Raw genomic sequence first — 22344 nt, 5'->3', positions numbered from 1 at the left:
TACATTTCTTAATGTCCCTGTGGAGTGGTAGTTGGCATCTTTCTAGATAGAATCATGTGCATATTTTTTTCTCCTTCTAATAGCTGTAATATGAACCTTTCACTCATTCCTATGCTGATAATAAAAACTGTTTCTTTGTTGTTGGCTTGCCTCTGGATGTGGTGGGATCCTTTTAATTGCTACAGGCCCCCCTGATGCTCCTCTGGATGTGCAGCTGGAGCATGGGCCCTCTCCAGGAATTGCTCTGATCAGCTGGCTGCCCGTTACTATAGATGCTGCTGGGACCTCAAACGGAGTTCGTGTCACTGGATACACTATATATGCTGACAAGAAAAAGGCAAGTATTTAATTGATTTGGCTTAATTGTAAGCTGGTGTTCAGTTACAAAACATGTGTGACCTGTTACCCTTCTCCTATCCAAGGTGCTGGAGGTGTCTTCCCCAACAGCTGGCAGTGCCCTGCTGGGCCCCTCACAGATCCAGTCCCTGCAGGCAGCTCAGGAGCTCACTGTCCGCACCATGTCCGCCCACGGGGAGTCCTGTGACTCTTTTCCAGTAAATGTGCCCTCCAAGCTGGCTGCCATAATGACAGGCCCAGCAATCACCACCCCAGTTGTGCCACCCCTGCCCTGCACACCAGTAGTTCCCAGTAACATGCCCTCATCGCCATTCTATGGAAACTCTGCTGCCAAAGTCTCCATGCTGCCCTGCACTTTGCCATCAGATACACATATCACTGGCCTCACAGTGGAGGTTGCTGCCAACCCGCCTCATGGTCTCCACTCAGAAGATCTGTTCTCATCTGCCTCATATGTGAAGGCCTGGGCCAACCCTTCATCTGCTGCTTCCATGGCTGTGTGTGAGGCCACATTACCTGTAGCCTCCACCATTACTCCTGTGGTAATCCTCCCTCTGCCATTCTTCTATATATCTATTATCACGACTTGTTTAATACTCAGAGTTTCCCTCTCTGGAGTGGAACAGGAAATTAGAAAACAGTATGAGATGTAATTGATAGGTGTGTGGTTCTAAAACAATTCACCTGGAAGAGTTATTATAATTGTATAATTGGCACCATTGATTCGACCCACTTATCAGCACAGTTGGAGCTGCAACTGTGGCTTCTCATTCTTACAGTTACAGTTCTTACAGTTTGTATGTTACATGCATATTACTTGTAAAAGGGGACTGTCAATGGCCAACTCTGTATACTTTTAATGGTGTCAGGTTTCTGTAACAATTATAGTCAAACAAGTTGTCCAAGTTTGAAAACTTGTCCTCTAGCATAATGAATGTAATCTTTCTCGTGTTTAGGTTAATGTGATCTCCCCCACCACCTCAGCACCTCAGCCATCTCCAGTGGCAGCACCAGCATTTGAGCAAGCACCCATTATGGCACCAGCACCAGTGCTGGAGCAGCGCAGAGACACCGACAGCCCGGGAACAATACGTCCTTTCCCATCTATCACAGAGTTCATTGAGGACCCCAGTGCCAAGCTCGGGACCCCTGAGCGCATCCCTACCCCACCTAAAGCCCCAATCACAGACCTTCTTAATCCTCAGGAGATTAACCTCATCCGACCTCGGAGCACCTCACCACTGGAGTCAGAGGTAGAGGAGGAGCAAGAGAATACCCGCCTGGTGTCCATTGAAGAGTTCTTGAGACAGGACCCGGAGCCAGTGTACTGCATGACGCAGCAGGTCAGCCCCTGATTTATTGACTGTGACTCTGATTAAGTCTATAGGGGTGCTGTTGATCAAACATTAAGGCCCAAAGAAGTCCTTACCACACTGAGTCATGTATATGTAATTGTTTATAGAACAAATGAGTTGTTTTACTCATTATACAATAGAATCACAAATTTAAGAGTGTTCCTGTGTCTTTTCACAGAATTATAGCAGAGGCCATGTAGAGCCTCCCTCTGACTACCTTGCAGACAACAGCCGCTCAGACCTGTCTGACATCCTGGAGGAGGAGGAGGAGGATCTTTACTCTGATCACTTTGGAGAAACACAGGCCAGGGGATACACAGTTGGAGCCAACAGGGTAAAGACAACGAGTGCATTGCATCTAAGTGCATAGGCTCTTTGCAAGTTGCGCTTTTCTTTTTGAATGAAACATGCTTCTTTTAGTTTGTCTTCAATCTCACTTTGAGGCTTTGTTTCTTAAGCTGAATTCTTGATTGTGATTCTTGTTTGTTTTTTCTTTCACTTTCTTTTCTCTTTCCTTTGCATGGCCGGGTTGTATCTCTGTTTTGCCTGCACTTCATTTGTTTTCACTGAACAATATAATGTTCACCCACCCTCACCGACACATTCCTGCCTGCTATGGACTATGGCCCTTGCAGTCAGGCAAGCTGGAGCCACCAGACAGTGATGAGGAGGTCCTTGAAAGGATCCTGAAGCTGCCTCCTCAGGTCCAACAAAACAAGCAGCTGTTCAGCATTCCAGAGTTGACCGAAGAGGAAGACAGCAGTCAAGAAGAGCCTTTATCCCGCCACAGCCACGCTCGACCAAGGCCGAGCCAAGTCCACCACAGAGACGCAGAACGCCTCCATCATGTCCCCCAGCATCACCCACATCACCCCAACCCACACCCACAAATTCCCCCTCACCATCACCACTTCAACAGGGATCCCAGATCACTAACCAAAGAGCCTTTACTTAGACATGGACCCTTGCAGGTCAAGCCTAAGACACAGCACAGGGTACACTATGCTGACCCGGTGGACACCATCAGTTATCCTGAAGAAGAAGAGATGAGTTTGTATGAGGGTCCCACCTGCAGGCGGGTCTCAGCCCGCTGTCCTCCCCAGCTGACCCCCAACAGCAAAGAAAGAGTGCTGCTTAGAGGGCTAGGGGACCGCCTTAGGAGGGAGGCCATGCTCAGGAGTCAGATGGCTGTTACCGCGACAGTCAACCCTGGCCATGGCCTTACCCCGCCAAGACCCTTCCCGGTGAGCAAAACTGTACGAACTCTGAGGTCACCTGTTGGTCCAGGGGTGGAGATCGATGTGGAATACGGTACAGATGACAATGAGGAGCACGTGGAGTACAGTCCAGGGGAGGTAGTGGTGGAGCAGATGAGCTCTGAGTGGTGGGTAGAAGGTGCTCAAGTGGAGCACTGCAGACCTCCTCACCGCCGAGGGCCCAAAGCTGATGCGCTGGTAAATAACACTGCAGGCCAGCTGCAATCAGTGTGTTTACCCAGCCCCCTCTCCTTCCCTGTAGCTGTGAGGATTTACCCTTTAGTGGATAACACATAACTCCACCCCACTGCTTAGCTTTCATCATCATCACTGCAGTGGACAGAGGAAGGTCAGGTAGCGCATTCTTTAAAAGCAGGCAAAATACAGCATATTAATTTTTAAAGTCATGTTGGTTGAACTGCTGAGATGAGGCCAGAAAGTGCTCAGAGTTTAAACCGCTTCATCACTTCAACTGTTTTTGTATCAGTCTGTTCTCCCTCTGTCACGCTGCACATCTAGTTGCTTTTAAAGTCTCCTCCACACTGACTCTTGTCTTTAAATGTCTTGACCTGCATTAGCATACAGTTGATGTGCTTTGTTGTGTGTCTGTCTGCTACTAATATCACAATACAAAACAGGAATGTTTCTGTTGAAAACGTGGTATGTAGGAAGCCCTGGAGATTTGAGTTATTAAACTATTGTATAAAACACAACTATGTTTAATGTCCAGTTGTGTTTCTGTGCTAAACATGTTTTCTTTTGGTCTCATTTGATTTGTTCTGAGCAGGAGCCCAACCATATCCCTCCAGTTGAGGCAGGTCCATCATGGGGAGGCCCGGGAGAGCTTTCCTGTAAACCAGCTACAAGGCAACTCAAAGGTCATAGGCTCTTTTCTCATTCAGTTCACTGGCTAAAAGATACAGTAGGAATGTATGAGGCAATGCTGACACACCTGTGGTTTGTGTTGGCAAGCCTCCCCCTCTCTCACATGAAGTTAGTCAGATTAGCACCTTGTGTATGAAGGGAGGGGGGATCAGGGAGAAGGAGGTGCTGTAGCAGCAGTAGAGAGGTGGGAGAGAGCTTGCTAAGCTGAGAACCGGCTTAACCTAAAGTGGCTTGTCATGACAGGAGGAAGTGACAGACATTAAAATAGTAACCTCGATTAGCCAGCAAAGAAACAGCCTGCAGGTTTGACGTACTGTACAAGCCCCACTCTTTCTATCCCTCCCTGCATATCTTTTCTCACTCTCCTCTCTGTCTTGATGTCACATGGTGCAGTTTCAGTTAGTAAACCTGACCTTTCCTATATATATATATGCATATATACAGATGACTACACACTTGAACGCAACAGTGTACACGTGCACACATAGAGGAAGGGAGCAGACAGAAGCTCTGTGCTACCTACTGTAGAATTAGTGAGGATGTGAAAGTGTGCAAGTCGTCTGCCCGTGACTCTTGCCACAGATGGGCTGATTCTCCCTAATGAGATAGAGAACACATCTCTTGAGTGCAGCTTAAAGCCTCGCTACAGGTCTTCAAATTTGTCTCTCGTTGTCAAACAGTCTACGGTTGCAATGCATTTAGTTATAATTCATTTTTCACGTGGGGATACAGGACAAATGTTTGAGTTGCTTTGCGTGATCTGTCACATGCAGTGTATTTAAAGCACCCGGGGTAATGTTAATATTCTTTTTTCGTGTCAGCTCGTGGCCGTGTCGTGAGTAAACGTCCTCAGATTTAGATTAAAGAGTGGGTCAAAAACACGGTTTCCCCTATTGCTCGGTTGCAGATCATGAACGTGTGTGTGTTTGTCGAACGGCTCACACAGCTTAGGATCAGTGGTTTAGCTTGATTACCTCTTTTAAGGACATGCCTGTGCTGGGTGAACACCGCTCATAGCTCCACCGCAGTTGGTGGGTAGTGGGGGAGGTGTGAGCTGCCTGTACTATTTGCAGAATTCACTGCAAGCTGAGCATGGCTTCTATGCAGACTCGGATGTGCTGAAATAATGTTAGTCATTGTAATAGTAATAGTAAATTGTATTTCAATCGTATACATTGAATTGCATGAAAGTACGGGCTTTTTTTAATGTAGTGAAAATCGTTTTGTGTAAACTTAAATGAAATAATTTATTAAAGAAGTGGTTTAGGGTTCAGAGGAATCTTAAGAAAAGGATAGATGTATGAATCTGAGTCAGCGGAGCGCTGCAAGAATCAATTAATCATATCAGTCCTGTACAAAGCACTCGTGTGCATAGACCGCAAATGTGACTGTGTGCGTGTCTACAGGTGGTGTTGAATCAGCCAAGATGAAAGGAGACGGTGATGTGCGCATCTTTGTGGCCCTGTTTCCATATGATCCCGCCACTATGTCGCCCAATCCTGATGCTGCTGAGGAGGAGCTGCCCTTCAGTGAAGGACAGATCATTAAAGTATGTCCGCACATAGCTCAGACACCGACAGTCATAAATGTTTTCAATTCAAAGCATACCTGAAGTCCTATTTTAGACATTCAATTTAGTCTCTGCTGGCAGCTTGGCATGTTGGTGTCAAGTTTGTAGCTGGACTCAAAACATCACAAAGAATACAACACACACAACATTACTCTACGTAATAGAGAGGGATATTAAATGCATACATGTTCGCTGATGATCCATAATGGAACCTTTTTGTGTCATACGTTTCAAAGCCAAAAAGCTGCATTTTGACTTCATTCCTCTTTATTAGCTGCAATTTCGTCCTCTTCTCCTCAGGTTTACGGAGATAAAGACGCAGACGGGTTCTACCGAGGGGAGTCCGGTGGTCGTCTGGGCTATGTGCCATGTAACATGGTGTCTGAGATCCAGGTGGAGGACGAGGAGACCAGACAGCAGCTACTACAGCAGGGCTTCCTGTCCACAGCAGCCTCCATGGATAAGATAGGTATGTGGCACTAAATTGTGAGTTGGTTATATTTGGTTCTCTCTTGAAAATGAATCCTTTACCCTTTGTGCAAATTGTTAAGTTCAACCCATAATATCACCGCTGTTCATGTTTAAGTGGTAAGTGAAAATAGCTGAATCCAATGACTTAAAATATCAGTAATTATTATTCTTGTTGACACGCACTGGGATATTTTTGAAATCCTTAAGAGTAAAGTTCTTCTCCATATGATAATAATAGAAATACAAGCTTCCCTGTATCTGTCTTGTGTCTGCCTGTCTGTCTGCTGGAGGCCCAAAGAGACATCAGCCTTGACTTCAGTTCAGCTTCATTGAAATGGACCCTAAAATGTTCCACATGGCAGTGCATTGAATGTTTTTATGGTTTCTTGTGCACTGTGAAAAGAAACCATAACCATCTACAGTGCTGCTTAAAAGTATATGCAAAAGAGAACCCAACTAATCAAATGAAACAGAATATTATACTGGTGCATTTATTTATTCAAGAAAATGAATCATTTGTACATATTTATGAGTTGCAAAAGTAAGGGAACCATTGTTTTCGGTATCTGGTGTGACCCCCTTGTGCAGCAAGAACAGCAACTAAAGTTTCCTGTACCTCTGATCAGTTGTCTGCGGCAGACTTAGTACAGAACCTCTTCAGTTCTGAGATGTTGCTGGATTTCCTCATATGAACTTGTTGCTTCAGGTCATTCGACAACATTTCTGTTGGATTAAGGTCGAGACTTTGACTTGGTCACGAGGGGAGTCCGGTGGTCGTCTGGCCAAACATTCATTTTGCTCTTCTTTAACCAGTCTTTTGTAGAATGACTTGTGTGTTTGGGGTCGATGTCTTGCTAGATGACCCAGTTTCTCTTAAGATTCAGCTACTTTCATTTTCTTTTAGAATTTGCTGAAATAATTCAGAATTCATTGGTCCACCAATGATGGTAAGCCATCCTGGCCCAGATGCAGCAAAAGAGGCCCGAACAAGGACATTACCACCCCCATGTTTCACAGACAGGATGAGGTTGTGATGCTGAAATGCTGTTTTTTAGTCACCACACAGCCTTTCATTTGAGTCAAACAATTCTACACCACTGGTTAGCCTGGCTTCCTTTGTGACCTCTCAGACTATTCTGCCTTTTTCTTTTGGGGTGATCTTTGTTGGTCAACCACTCTTATGGGGGGGGTATCAGTCATCTTAAATCTCCTTCGTTTGTTCACAATCTATCTGGCTGTGGATTTGTTGATTTAGAAATGGTTTTGGAACCGTTTCCAACCTCATGATCAACAACGGGTTCTCAGAAAGCTAATTTGACCATGTATGTGTTGTGAATATCGTACGGTGACCTTTTAAACGAAACAAGTCACTGGTCAGCACCTGAGTCTGGATGGACTCTAATCTGGCCGTGAAATGATCTTGCAATCCTAGAGGTCCACTTACTTTTACATCTCAGATAGGTTGTATTGGCTCCCTCTATTTGCTGAATAAATAAATACAGAAGTATAATATTTGTTTTGTTTGTTTAACTCGATTTTGTCTATTCTTTGTCTACTCTCACAACTTGTATGGAAATCTGCTGATGTTTTTAGTCATTTTTATTCTGATATGTAAAAAATTCTAAGGAGTGTAAATACTTTCAGTCAGCACTGTAGGTGCAAGTGCATTTTCATGCAAGTAATCTAAGTCAGGTGTTTGTCTGCGGCAAATGGTAGCAGGCCACCCATAAATATCAAGCGTACACTTTGCTTCTGTTTCCTGCTTTCTACCCAGAGTGGTATTTGCAGATAGTTTAACCTTTTCACTTCCACTTGTTCTCACTGCTGTGTCTGCTGCTCACTGGTTGTCGTTTTTGTTAAACTGCTCGCTGCTGGCTTTTCATTGTCTACTTTGTCTGGTCCGCTGCTGTCAAGAATTACATCTGTGTTTCTTTTTTGGTGTCATTTTTTTTTTGTTGTTATTATTTTTTATTTTATTTTTTTTTTTTTGGTTATCCCTTCTAAAACTCCATTAAGGCACTCGCACACACGCACAGCTTCCACGTCGCCCTGTTCCACCGCCGAAACCGAGACGATCCAAGAAAGGTGTGTCTCGCTGCAGATTGTGGCACCCCATACCTCTCCTTTCTTCTCCTCTCTGGTTTGCTTCTCTCTCTGTCTCTATCACTTTTGAATTTGCTCTTTCAGTTGCTGCTACTCACTCAGCGACCAGAGGGGATTTTTAACCAGATACTGTAGTAATGAAATTAGACAGCTTCCCAGCACTGTCAGCAAATATTACCACAATTATTAATAGTTTCCTGTCCCCTATTTAAAGCCAAGTGTTGAGATTTCTCTCTTTCTTTCCTACCGCATATGGGCTATTTAGACTGATATCTTTCAGCACATTAACTTGTGTGATTTTTATTTTTTCACTAACAGCCACATACATGAGTACTGTTATTGGACATTCATGTAATACAGACATAGCAGCAGGATTTTGCAGAATGATGCTAACAGTGATAATCAAATAAAAAAAGTTATTTTTCCATTATCCTGCTCCTATGCCCCAAACATATTACATGACCACATAAAGCTCACATGTTGAAGCATCCATCCCCTCTGATCTCCACTTTCATGTACTATCAGTGTGATGACTGTAACTTCAGACATTATTGTCAGGCAGGGTTTTATCATTCTGTGATTGTGCTTACACTCTTTTCCCCTCACCTCGTCTTTTCCAGTGGAGTCTGCAGCACTCTGGGAGGAGAGTGTAGACTCCTCCAGTCAAGGTTTGTATTTAGCCCTCTCGTTCGGTTTGCATCTGCATGATCAGATGACCATTTCAGTGTGTACTTGCGGACAGCATGCGATCACTTGTTCACGTATGCATTTATTTTTTGTTCTTCATCTCTTTACTTTTAATGGTTGTAAACCTGATGCCTGTTTTCTAGTTGCTGATAACCCCAGAGTTCATTTTAATCTATCATTACTTGGGACTGCTTGGGTGTTTGAGGGTATATTGAAGAATCTGAACCTTTCAAATATCCTCTCACCGAGAAAGAATGTTACAAAATGCACCTCATGGGTTGGAAATGATTAAAATAAAGGAACAGCAAACGACTTGTCTTATGCTCTCAGGTTCTTTGTTGACCTTTGCATTTCCGGCAGTCCCTTTTACTAACTCCTCTTTTCATTTCACAGTCCAAGTGGCCTCATTAAATCATCTAATAATTTGTCTCCATTTTTGCTAACAGTGTTGCAGAAAGTTAGATACACTCTTCATCTCATGACAGATGTTTGCTCTGATGCACAACATTGCTCATGTTGCTCTGATGTTTTTCATGGAAACATAAAACTCTCATTGCTAATCACCTGTTGGTTTTATTTATTTATTTATTTATTTATTTTTTATGTGTTTGACTGCAGTGGTGTGACTTTAACTTAGCGTAGCATGACGCTGAGTGAGTTGGACGTGCAGAGACATTGAGCTGCATGTTGATGAGCTGACTGGATCCGCAGAGACATCTGGCTGTCTAATTTTCAGGACCGTTTGACCGAACAGTTTGCCCTTCTCCGTTTGACTGACAGATCCCAGCCAGACTGCTGTCGCTGCAGCTGTGGCGAACCCCGCCCCGGGAGCTCGCAGGATGGTCGCCATCTTTGATTATGACCCGCGAGAGAGTTCCCCCAACACTGACATAGAGGTCAGACTTGCACATGCATTATAAATTTTTTTCACTGTAGGCTTTGTGTTGTAACCGTTTGCTCATCATCTGCTCTGTTTGTTGTGATTATGTTCAGGCTGAGCTGACCTTCAGTGCAGGAGATATCATACATGTGTTTGGTGACATGGACGAAGATGGTTTCTTCTACGTAAGTGTTGAAAGGACTTTCTTTTTTTTTCTTTTTTTTTAGGGACGAGCGATTTAAATTTCCTTCCGAAAAGTGCTGCTGCTGATTCACTGAACTTGGCCTGGTTCATGGAAGGCCAGGTGGAAATCTGTTTGAGTGTGTGCCAGAGCAAATGAAGCATAATCTCTGTTGTGGTTCTCAGGCTACCTTATTGTATCTTTCAGGGAGACTTGAATGGACACAAAGGCTTAGTGCCCTCCAACTTCCTACAGGCGCTCCCAGATGATGCTCCTGCAGAACGTGTCTGTGTCCAGCCTGCACCAGAACCCAAGAAAGAATCTCAGGTGGCTTTGCTTTTCTTTTTAGCATGCACGACTATAGAAATTGTTGACTTTCTGACCTGCAGTTAATATCGTTTTAACAAATCACTATCATCCAAAGGTTCTCTCTGGCTTTATTCTTTTATCACTTTAAGTATTTCTAGTGTTTGTTTGCTGTGTTGTGTTTTTCTGTTCTTTTTCTTTAATTTTGTCCTGTCACATTTCTTCTGCCCTTTTGTTTCCTGCATGGCCTTTTGCAGAAGCAAAAACGAACCGTACACTTTGAGACTTGATCGTAAGTGTGTTTAGAGGATCGACTCCTGTTTACTTCCTGTTTGTGACCTCTTCCACGGATCCTTAGTTCTACCCATGGCTTTAGTTACTTGAGCCCCAGGATATGTTGAGATCTCTCTTCCTTTGTATCCTCCTATAAGTTACAACTCTTACATTGTTTAACAAACACGTGTCAGACTCATTCTAAACTGTATTTTCTTCCTCTAGGATACTTGGCCGTCTTCTACAGATCCACAAGATCCTGGGACCTCCACACTAGAAGAGGTTTTGCATCCCCAGACTGATCCTCTTTTCCCCGACATGAAAGACAACACAGACCTACGACCCCAACAGGCACCCACCACCAACCCCACGTCACACTTGAACACTGCTCCAGGTTCATCTGCAGTGGAGGGCTGCTGCTCCCCTCCAGGTCCACCTCCTACAGACAGCCCGGCACAGACAGACTGCCCCGTGCAAGGGAAGAAGAAGAAAACAGGCTTTTTCTCCAAAGGCAAGAAACTGTTCAAAAAGCTGGGATCCAGCAAGAAAGATTGAGTTAGGACCTCTGACTCGGAATACTTGCGTCACATTGAAAGCACTTTTTCTGTCTGTACTGTTAGTTGTATGTCGGTGCAGTTAGCAGCTATCACATCTAACAACTGATGCTTTAACCATCAGTAACTATACATATGCCTTAGAGCACTGCTAGACCAGCTGTTAAATATAGAGTACTTTAAAACATCAACATTCGGCTTACAGCATGTAGATGTGCATGCTGATGTAAGCAGACTTACAGATATATTCTCTAAATACTTCCTAAGCGTTTGCAAATTTTCAACTTATCACAGGCTTTAATGCTTCAAAGACTTAGTAATCTCCCAATGCATCCAATGCAGAATATTGAACAGCAGAGCAGACTTCATCGTTACTCAGAGACAGCTAATGAAATATTAGCTTTAACGCTCATGTACTGGTGCCACTTTATTTGGTCTATCTCTTCCTCTGTGTGACTATAAAGAATGCACTAACATCCTGAATGGATGTACTTTAGACATGTCTGCTTCCCTCTTATGCGTTTCTTGTCTTTAAGAGTATTTATACAGTACTTTGTACAGAATGTGTTATTTATTTGTAGCAGACTCTTGCCCTAAACATTATCACATTGCATGAAGTGGCATCAGGGCAGAGGTTAGTGATTTAGAGCTGTCAGAGGCAGCGAGGACATGTATAGTTTAGAGCTCGTTCATGTTGAGGTTAGAGGTTAACAACACAGTTAAATGTCAGAATGTGAAAGGTTGTCTGTCCTTTGTTTGTGTATGTGTATGTGTGTGTGACCACAGTCCGCTGGTGACTAAAAACAGATGCCTTTTTCAGACATTAACATGTGATCTCTTGATGGTGACAACAGTCACAACCGGCCTAAATGTTACATACTTCATATTTTCTGTCTGTGTGTATGAAGGAGAATCCTGCAGTGTGTACAGAGATTAGTAGTATCTGTAGATCAGCTCCGTAAGCTACCAGGGCCGCAGCTAATGGTTGCATTATCGATCAATCTCTCAAATATGTTTTTGAATAATCAATAATTTGAATAATTTAAATTATAAAAATATTAAAGTTATTAAAATCCTGTCAGACTTTTGAGAATCTAGAATTCACTAAACGTGACCAATTGACTGTTGAAACTGATTCATTTTCTCATTTTTGACTAAACTGTGAGGTATAAGATTTATGTATGAGTCATATATAGTTCGTGTATGAATGGACAGAGGAAAGTGACAGTGTTCCTGGATTATACAGTAAGAATCAAGAGAATATCTGCCCCTTGTTATTGAGAAACATGAAAAAGAGCTAATAGTAATGTATTTCGTCGCTTCTCATATTGTTCTTTGGCTTAGTTCAATTTGTAAGATGACCATGGCGGCCAAATGTTGAAACTACAAACAACTACAAACTTTATCGTCATTTGTAGCCTTTTTTCGGGGCAATCATTTTAGCGGTGACACCACTAAAAGGCCCTCAATTAGATATTAGTACCTCATGTCAGAACTATACCATTGGCGCACAGCTGCCACTATATCCAAAAAACTAAGCTAAAACAATGGCAACTGGACTTGTTGGGGTTTCTTGAAGAAGTTTCACCGCTCATCCAAGTGTCTTCTTCATTTCTAAATGACTGAGATTAGGTTTTTAGGTGGGTAGCGCACTCTTGAAACTCACATGACTGGGATCTGTTATCGTTCCAAACATAAACTACTCACCACCAGTCACTAGGAACTGAAGAAACTACTTGGATGAGTGGTGAAACTTCCTCAAGAAAACCCCACAAGTCCAGTTGCCTTTGTTTTTGGATATACAAAAACCTGGATGACTGAAAACCTTCACAGAAACAACTGTCATTGAGTAACTTTGATACTAAGGAAAACTCCCAAGGAAGTCCTGGAGTTCATTTTACAACGACTTCCAGGTGGATTTCTTGTGTATTTACAGTTGATATTGGAGATAATCACATTCTCAGGATGTGCGTCATGACTGTGTTGAGCTATTAATCTGAAGAGGTCACAAGTCCTGCAACACTTGTAGCATATACCCAGCAATTTAAGGAGTACGGACTTTTGCACAGTTTGCCAAATAGTTCCTCAGCCACTGCTGCAGGTCCAGGTTCTGACTGTCATAGAACACTGTCATTCTCCTCATGCAGTCTCCATCTTCACATTGTCTTTCTTTTAAATCTCGGGACTCCTTGGGCGGCCCCCTCACAGTTTGAAAACTTCAGGATTAATCGATCGATCGACTCATGGCCTCAGCTCTGCTTAATAATGCACTCTAAAATCAAAACACTGACCGTATTGTAGTTTGGCTTGATATCCAGATGAGAACGAAACAGATTCATGATGGTTTGAATGTAGCATGTTTTCTGATGTGAAGTGTCACAACAGTAGTTAGTGGTTTGTGGCATTGCGATAGACTGCGATAAGGTGTCGATGTAGCTTTAGTCTTGCCTCCATGTTAGAAGTACGATGGAGTTGAATTTGTGTTGTGTGACTATTGGGACAGAGAGGCGAAACATCTTTATCAGCCCGTCAAGTGTTGTTGTGGTTAGCTTGTCTCTCCACACATTTACATCACAAAAAGGTGGTTATTGCTAAATATTGTGTTCTGCAGTACTAGAACATAAAGATAGAGCTTTCCTCCACGGAACATGTAGTGTACGTCCTGATGTGAATGTGTGGAGCAGGCCTTGTTGGTGACATTTGCCGCGACTGTCTCTTTAATCTGTGCGACGCGGGGCTGTTAGGTATCTTCTCAGGTTTTCACTCGTAGTTTCTTTTCAATGCTGAGCCACCTGTGGACTCTGGCTGTCACCAAGCAGCAGAATATGCCAAAATGTTAGGTGCTTTGACGGTTACCGTAGCTATGAGAGGCCAAGCGTCCCTGGCTGCGCGGGGAAGTTCAGTAGAGTACAGATCTGGTCTTGGGTTGAAGCGAAGGCTTCCCCACATGGGTAGACAGAGTGAAAGCTTAAGGCAGAGGCTTTTTGTCTTTTTCTGTTCTTTCTTTATTGTCATGAATGTTTTCAATTGTCAGTGTTAAACAAAGGGAGTGTGATGATGCCAAGAATAAAAGGGAGGCAGATTGTCAGAGACACTTTAGATGTGAAATAGCCGGGATAGGGGCAAGACAGAGGCTGTACTGTATGTGTTCTGTTATTTATTTATTTTCTAAATCAATGGGTGGATACTCAGACGTTGCCGAAATGTACAGCGAATATTTGTACTGATCTTGTATTTGACGGCCTTTAATGCACAAGTATTCTTCTACCTGCTGTGTAGTGACTTAGGCGGCTCCACTGTTGACAGAATAGGACCTAGACCCATGTAGGAAGTAGTTTAGCTCAGCTTATCATACTTAGCCTTACACAAAGACCTTGTTTAGTCTTAATATGTTGTTTACAGGATGTTTATTGACTGCATGCATACCAATGTTATACCCATGTTCGGCCTTATTTATGTTGCTGTCACATTTCTGTTCTTCTAGGCTGACTTGTCTACAATGTTTGAGTTGTAGATTGCCGATGCAGTGGAGAAGAAGCAGTAGGAGCTGTGTGTATATAATGAACAGTGTTGGGACTTGTATATTTTCATACAGTGGCGGGGAAATGTATTTTTTGTTTCTTTTTTTTCTTTTTTGTCTTTCCTGACCTGCATTCATTGTTTGAAACCAATGTAAGATTGACCTTTTTATAATATATATTAATGTTTTTATTACCCTTTTTGAAAGCTTATCTGTAAATATTTTTGTTAATATTGTTTTTAAGATATTTTTTTTTCTTTTTGCATGTGCAAGCAGTGTCTATGGAGGAGCAGTCTCTAAAGATGTAGTAGGCAGAGGACTCATTGACTTGTGATGGTTTCTATCAATATGGCTCTTTTTACAGGAATAAAGTATGTATATTTTCACAGAAAAAAACACCAAGAGTGTGGTGGATGTATTTGCACTGGACACAGAAGGTAAAACAAGATATATATATTTTATTTGGATCTTTATTGCATATCATTCAGATTATACATTGTAATACACAGTGTACATGATGATCTTTTCTTTTCAGGACAGGCGATACGAAGGAATTCTAAAATGGAGGAGCTGCTTTGCTCTGCGCCACACTCTGCCCATGTGAAATGACTGCTGCAACACTCTGGGTGACGTGTGGCCTTGCGAGACAAAGCAGCTTCCTCTTTTGTGACTTCCTGCGCGGGCTGCGTGTGAGGCCTCTCCTCTCCCTGAAGCCAACAGTACACTCATCCATAAAGTAGGAAACACTACACTGTGGCGAGGAGTTTAGTAGTGCTTTCTACTTTATGGATGACTGCACTGTACATCCACCGATCCTCTTCCGTCTTCTGTCTTCTCCCACTTCTCTCTTCTTCTGCACCTGCAGCCGCGTATGCAGCTGCACGCTCCCCCCCCCCCCCCCCCCCCTGAGACAAACACACTTGTGCACCAACCTGAAACCTCTCCGCTCAGCAGCTCAAAGAGGCTGGGTCTGAGCAGAAAAGGCTCACTTCCTGATTTGGCTTGAAACATTTGCATGACTAGTAGTACATAAAAAAAAATGTAAGTGAGGCCTGCTAACATTTATGAACAACCAAAAAAAATTGCTGCAAGACAAAAATCAGCCAAACGGGACCACGCCCGGCTTTGTGAAACTGTACCGTTTTTGAGGCAAATGTCTGGAGCGAACCAGCAGAGGAAGCGCTATCTTGAGGAAGCCATTTTCTCTGGCATGAGTAAGCTTTTCTGTCTAAGCAACTTGGTACATTAACAAGTCATTTAAAATAAGTCCCAAGAACAGAAATTAGTTAACAGTTCAGAACGAAACTGGAACAAATGCAAAGGTACATTTAAATAATAACTATATTACATTGTGTGTAGTATTACTGTACTATATACAAGGGTAAAACAGCTTTCAGTCAATCAATCAATTATTAATCCAAAATCCCAACAAACATCTGAATAGAGGCCTCTTGACCAGAAGTCTGAACAAAGAAATACAACGTAAATGGTGTAAAATCTGAAAACTGACATCGCTTTAAATATCGGACGCAATCCCGCCACAAATAATTCTGGCATTAAATAGACAACGTTGTCCATCATACTTTACCTCGACCTCCTTTTTCTGTCTTCTCTGCTCTGAGCGACGATTGTCCGGCAGCCCCACAGGTGTCTTCTGTCTGTCCGAGGAGCGGATGAAGAAGAAGAAGAAGAAGTCGTCTCCTTTTGAACCCTCCACAACCACGTGACGCAACCACAGGAAGAGGTCTAACAGTCACAGGCGCTCTCTTTCTCTTCTTCCGTTTCAACTTTTCTGCCTTCAGCGGACGCCTTTTTTTTTTTTCTTTTTTTTTTAAACTACCAATACTAGAACATCCCAGACATCTTTTTAATAATTACAATTGTCAAATTATTTTGTGCTGCGTGTAACTAACCCACAATGGAGTAGGTTACAGCACACAGCCACTTTATCTCTAGTGTTCCTATTCAATAGATGTGAACTGTCTATACTGTAATTCACATTTATGAAGGCACATTATTTCATTTGTGTGTCTGTCATACATACAAACCGTATGATGAGTTTTATATATACGTTGTGAGCTTGTCAGTTCAAATTTCTTCACAAATACGATGTTAGATGTCACAGAGGAGCAGGGAGGTTTGTCGAAACGTTTCCTGTGAGAAGATGGTGTCACTGATAATCTAACTTTACCAGAGCTATCAGAGCTTTACTATCTTAGTACTTACTATAGGATGAGTCGAACACCAAATCCATCATTAAAGATGGGTTTCTAAACAATCGTGTGCATTTTAGCATGATACTTGTGCGTGTGTATTGATTGATTTTGGGTTGTTGTAATTATTCTTCCTGTCCAGAAAGTGGTACACTTTTATACAAGCGGAGGACTGCAGCTTTTGTCTTCCATCGCTTACACTGAAGCCAGTGTCGAGGCGAGAATGTGAGTGCTGTTTTAAGATGACTGAAAGAGAAAAATGACAACTGCGTTCAAAGGCGTTGCGTTTACCTTTGTGCTTTTTTTTTTTTTCTAAAAAGTGAAAGGGTGAAAGGTTTCAATTCCCTGTAAATGTAAATGTCCAACGGTAACTGTGTGGTTTCCCATAATGCAGACCCTGGAGGGGAGCTGAGGGAGTCCCCCAGCCGGTCAACAGACACGCTGGATGACGGATTCAAATTAGCCCGATGACATTTAGTGATGTGGAATCATCAGAGTGTGAGTTTTAACTGATACAGAAATGTGAGGGCACTGCAGCAGTGGTGGAAAAGTAACTAAGTACCTTGACTCAACTACTATCCTTCAGCACTGTTTTAAGTTATTTGTAGTTAGGCAAGATTATCCTTTTTACTGCACTACATTTATTTATTTCATAGTTACTACCTGATTTTAAATGAATATTAAACAAATGGAAGGGATTTAAAATGTACAACATTAACATTACACCATTAAAATGGTCCCTATCAGCATAAAATTCATGCAGGAAAGGTATCGCAATAAATACTTTTCTTGTGATGCTCAGCTTTTTCAGCTGTAACCAACCAAACCAACCAAACAGAGAAGCAGCTTTTCTCTGTGAGAGCCAGTTTGCAGTCTAATCTAGGTCACCAGAAAAGATGCAGAGTGATGGCTTCACTCTCTGGTTAACATCCGTAACGCACAACAGCGTCTATAAAAGGATTGTTCTGTAAGCTCCAATGAGTCTTTCCGTTTATCACTCTTATATACTCATTAATGTAGAGCACAAACTCTGGGTGGCACCTTAATAATCCCTGCATAGCATTTCTAAGCAGCATAAAAGACATTAGTGCTGTTTGTTCATGTATTTAGTTAAAATAAGATATCGCAGAAACTGCACGTAAAAGGTTTGGGACTAATTTTACCTTTCCTCAGCATTATTTTCAGTTCTCGTGCTAACTGTTTCAGATCTGTGTTATTCTTCCCATTACCAGCTCTTACTGTCAGTAGTAGTGTAACAGGTAGTGTGTGCAAGGAGGCAGATGATTGGACTCCATGTATATGTATAGTTAACAAGGGTTAGGATGGGCAGGTTAGCACTTAGAATTTAAACTGCTGGCAATAATTTAGTGTTGAAGCTGGTTCAGGTCGAGCCAATCTAACCGCTTTACATGCAGTTAGATGAGTTCAGTGATTTCTAGCACGTGGGTCGTTCCCCTCCAAAATGTCTCAAGATATGTCTGAAGTACTGTGAAATGACTAATGAGAGAGGAAAGACCAAGAAAAGGGTCTGCCACGTGAATCTGTTGTTTAAAAACAGGCATAACGAGCATATGAAGGCGTTGTATATTAACTAGTAATACTAGTAGTACTGTAGCCGTACAAATACATACGTCAGCACACAAACTACAATATTTCCCTCTGGGATGTATTGAAGGAGAAGTAGCACCAAGTCCACTAAAGTACAGTCCTCAAAATTGAACTTTAGTTCATTTACTTTCCATCGTCGATTTTGTGTAAAAGGTTTCAGATGTGTTCTCATACACTTTATACATTTGTGAAGCAAAAACAGCACACGTGTGTATAGAAAAACTGTTGAACATAACTTAATTCCTGTCAAATGTACTAATAGAATTGAGAGAAACCCAGCAGACATCACTGGATCATGAGCACCTGTGAGGGCAGTGGATGTGGGAAACCACTGACTATAGTATGTCAGTGTGTCCACTACACAGCAGAGACTAAGGGGAGAAGTATAGAGCAAAAAAGGGTGTTGTAAAAATGACACAAAATGTATGACAAATCTGGATGGATGGAGAGATGACTGAAAAAAACTTACTGATGGAGGCCTACTGTGTCCACACAAGGCAAAACCACATACTTGGTCAAATCTTAGTTATGACCAGAATCTTCTTTTGCCAAAACAATGTGTTATTTTGGTCCTTTAATTTCACAAAAGCAAGGAAATTACTGCAGCAACAGCGCTCAAGCTAGTTAGGCTAGCTGTTAGCCTCAGCTAACTTGTCACTATGTCCTGAAAAGTTAACACTTAACACACTCAACGATACTTATGACAGTCACCCATGAAGCCACAAATAAATCAAGTCTGTGACAGTGGAGATGGAGAGAAAATGTGCAGCATATGGTATCTATGCAAACCACATGCATTTATTTTTTGAGCCTTTAACCCTTCAATCTCCTGACCCCTGCCCTGCCGTTTGCTAATCCCTGCCCTCTTCAACCTACTGAATCTCCAGACTCCGCTGAGGGGAGAACGCGGCGACCACTTCATCTGTCCCACGGAGGAAGTGGTCCCAACTCCCTCCCGTGTGAGGAGCGGAGTAACGCCAGGGCCTTCCCAAGCTCCACGCTGGCCCTCATGATAGACCTTATCTGGGCCGGCAGCCATTTCCCCTCCCTGCCTGCTCTCTCCCAGCTCCCCCCCTGGGCCACGGCCAGGTGTCGCCACCGCCGAGCTGCCCTGATCCCTCGCAGGCCTGAGCCGCTCAGTGAGTGGCTTCAGCGGCGCAGCGGTGGATGGTTGTTTCACACGTCTACTCCACTACATCTCAAAGCACTGCCATATATTTATTTGAAGGTCGATTTTACATAAGAAATGTGATAAACTCATAAAATACATTTAAACATTTAATATTACACATGTCTTAATGGGGCTTGATTAAGACCAGTTTAACATTTAATACATGGATACATTTCCCAACATATACTACTGTACAAAAACACAATTTTATGTCAACAGAGTGCTGCTGCTGCTGCTGCTGATGTAGGCCTAGTGGTTCTTACTGCCTCTCTGTAAATGTCAAAGCTCCGCTGCACCGGTCATGTGCGCCCAGAGCCAGCCCAAGTTTCCATGGGGTCCTAAGCAACATTTGATTTTGGGGCCCTCTATTTCTGCCACCAATATTGATTGTTGATCATTCGCACACCTACTATAAACTTATTGCAGCTCTGGCAGTGTTGTTTACATTATCCTATTGTCAGCCTGACATGTTAATTTGTAATTTCAGCGTGTAGCATGTGTAACAAAAAGAAACCAGTAGACAACGTATTTACTTTAAAAGTGTCATCTGTTTTATTATTTTTGGTTTCAAAAAACTGCAACAGCAATGTGCAATAATAATTTGTAGTGCAAGAACAACAATAAAATGCAACAAAATAGAGGGCCCCAAAATCAAATGTTGCTTAGGGCCCCATGGAAGCTTGGGCCGGCTCTGCTTGCTTCGTATTTCTTTTTCATAAATCTGACCCAACGGAGTCGCTCTTACAAAAGTACAAATCTTAAGGGATAATAATAACAAACACAGAGAATATTATCTTAAGAACTGCTCATGGTTGTACCGTTTAATAAAGTAATAATTAATAAAGTTCTAATACCGTCCATTTACATGGAGAGCATGCTCAGTGTAGTCACTGGGTTTCTGTGACATTACTTGCCCAGGTTGCTCTATTTTAGATATTAGATGTTAATAGATGTATATTGGGTGACCCTTTGGAGGACTGGAACTCCTATAGAAAGACATTTAAACCGGTCAAATGAATCGCTGTTAATATAATCAGTCTCAGGGTGCGTTATATTGCGGAGCACTTTCACTTTTGATACTTGAAGTACATCGTGCTGAGGGTATTCTTTTATTTTTCCGTGGGGCACTGTTGCTTGTGTGCTGTACTGGACTAGACTGAACAAAGACGAGCTGAACTGGAGGCTAGGAGGCTTGGAGGCCTGGCTACAACAAGTGAAGCTTCTGTCACTCATAAAAGGAATTGAAATCATTGATTATGACGAGCTGCTCTCGCTTCTCTAGCTGCTTTCTAGTCTACCAGAGAGGAAGTTTTGTCAGCCTTATGAAACACACACACAGAGCAGAGTGTGTGTGTGGCCTTCTGTCGATAATGTCCATCCCCCATGTAAAGTGCACTCTCTTACTTCCCTTTCTCCCTCTTATCCCTGTGAGACATAGGACATTTCGAGACCGAGCTGAAGAAACTTCCACTTGCTTTTTCCTTTCTCAGCACTGGTCATCTAAGACGCCGTAAACCCCGAGCCGACACCTCGTTTTCTGATCTAACACTTTCCCTTCGGCTCAAACACTTGAAATATCCAAATAAGGACAAAAGCCTCGGCTGAGAGCACCAATGAGGCCGTGCCAGACAGGCCCCACGGGTGTCACCGTGCACGAGTGTGTGAAAATGAAGGGCGTGCTTCTCTGCGCTCAGATACTGCTACAACTCTTGATGTGTGGAAGACCAGGCGGAGCTGAAAGTCTTTCTGACAACGCCTGCGGTCATGGAGGCAGAACTCTCGGTTTTGTTTTTAGTTCGCAAGCTCTCGTGAAATGACTTCACCCACATGCAGCTTGAAGAGAAGGGAGGTTCGACTCACATGGAAAAAAAAAGAAAAGAAAAACACTTTTAGTGTGGAATTGGTCTGTGTTGAGCTGCAGAAAGGGGGGGAAACGTGAACTATTCAATATGCCGCACTTGTCTACACATGCGCTCTCAAAGTGTCAAAGCCCACATGGAGACTTGTGGTTGAGTTCTCATTTGGTTATCAACTGTCTCCAACAACTGGAGTTCAAAAAGTCTCCGCTCAGCTTGAGATAGACATTTAACGTACCGTGCACTTGAATAACAGTGATATTTGATTAGTGGGTTCAGTTTCGGAGGAAGAAAAAGGAAAACGGTTGCGGGTGAATTTGAAGTTTTCAAACTGAAAGAGGAGACGATAGGATTTTTCTCGTGTTCTGCGTTACACAGGCAGCTCGGATTACGTCTGATCTGCAGGTAGCACAACGAGCATCAAATAAAACAGTCCCTGGCTGCGCTGTTTGCTTTTGTCCTGAGCTAAGAATCATTTTAAATATTAAAACCTTTCACTAGAATGCACATACGCGTTTAAACCAGTCCCTGCTCAGACTCACAGGCCTGAAGGTAATCCAGGAAAATAGCTTTCACTGCTACTTCCACTGGTGGAATAGCACTTAAAATCAACTTCATATAGACAGTAACTTCCCTGCCGAGCCTTTGACCTCCTTTATATATCAGTTTGAATTTAACACTTCATTTCAGTACACCTTTTTAAGACATAAGCACAAGAACACAACAAGTACAGAAAGAATGTAAATGTACCTAACCCCCTAGCCGTCCCTAAAAACATGCCAATGCAAAAACATTGTCTTTGGAGAACATGAGAACCATGTCACCGTTGGTGCTATGAGTTAGTGTTGGGCAATTAAAGGATCAGGGCTACTTTTATAAAGTAGGCGGACAGACAAAAAGGTTAAAAAAAAATACATATAAGGGGTTGCTATATTTCATAAATGTATCTGTGGACCTTAGTGAAGTGCATTTAATCTTTATCAATTCACTGAAATAAGGACATCTCTGATCCAAGCCTTGTAGGATGGAGGACAAGGAGACTTCCAACAAAGTAGTATGAGCCGTCCAGTAATTTTTTGGAAGAGTGACTGCAACTAG

The 22344-nt window shown here is 42.6% G+C and overlaps 1 protein-coding gene across 1 annotated transcript in view; it reads left to right on the top strand.

Annotated features, from left to right (window-relative positions):
* The window catches only part of tspoap1 (TSPO associated protein 1), a gene marked incomplete at its 5' end in the record, with an annotated part of 59739 nt that extends 44469 nt beyond the window's left edge, over positions 1–15270 (top strand). The window contains 14 exons of the mRNA XM_084565083.1: positions 186–337; positions 423–899; positions 1314–1700; positions 1891–2046; positions 2348–3196; positions 3756–3846; positions 5260–5402; positions 5724–5892; positions 7911–7979; positions 8618–8665; positions 9465–9580; positions 9678–9749; positions 9953–10072; positions 10550–15270. Coding sequence (XP_084421209.1) covers positions 186–337; positions 423–899; positions 1314–1700; positions 1891–2046; positions 2348–3196; positions 3756–3846; positions 5260–5402; positions 5724–5892; positions 7911–7979; positions 8618–8665; positions 9465–9580; positions 9678–9749; positions 9953–10072; positions 10550–10879 — 3179 coding nt within the window. The 3' untranslated portion in view covers positions 10880–15270. The remainder of the gene's footprint in view (positions 1–185; positions 338–422; positions 900–1313; positions 1701–1890; positions 2047–2347; positions 3197–3755; positions 3847–5259; positions 5403–5723; positions 5893–7910; positions 7980–8617; positions 8666–9464; positions 9581–9677; positions 9750–9952; positions 10073–10549) is intronic.
* Positions 15271–22344: the final 7074 nt, after the last annotated feature.

This window comes from Chelon labrosus, assembly GCF_963514085.1.
Source record: "Chelon labrosus genome assembly, chromosome: 17".
Lineage (NCBI taxonomy): Eukaryota > Metazoa > Chordata > Actinopteri > Mugiliformes > Mugilidae > Chelon > Chelon labrosus.
Note: the sequence above shows the minus strand (reverse complement) of the source record. Positions and strands in the feature narration are given on the sequence as shown.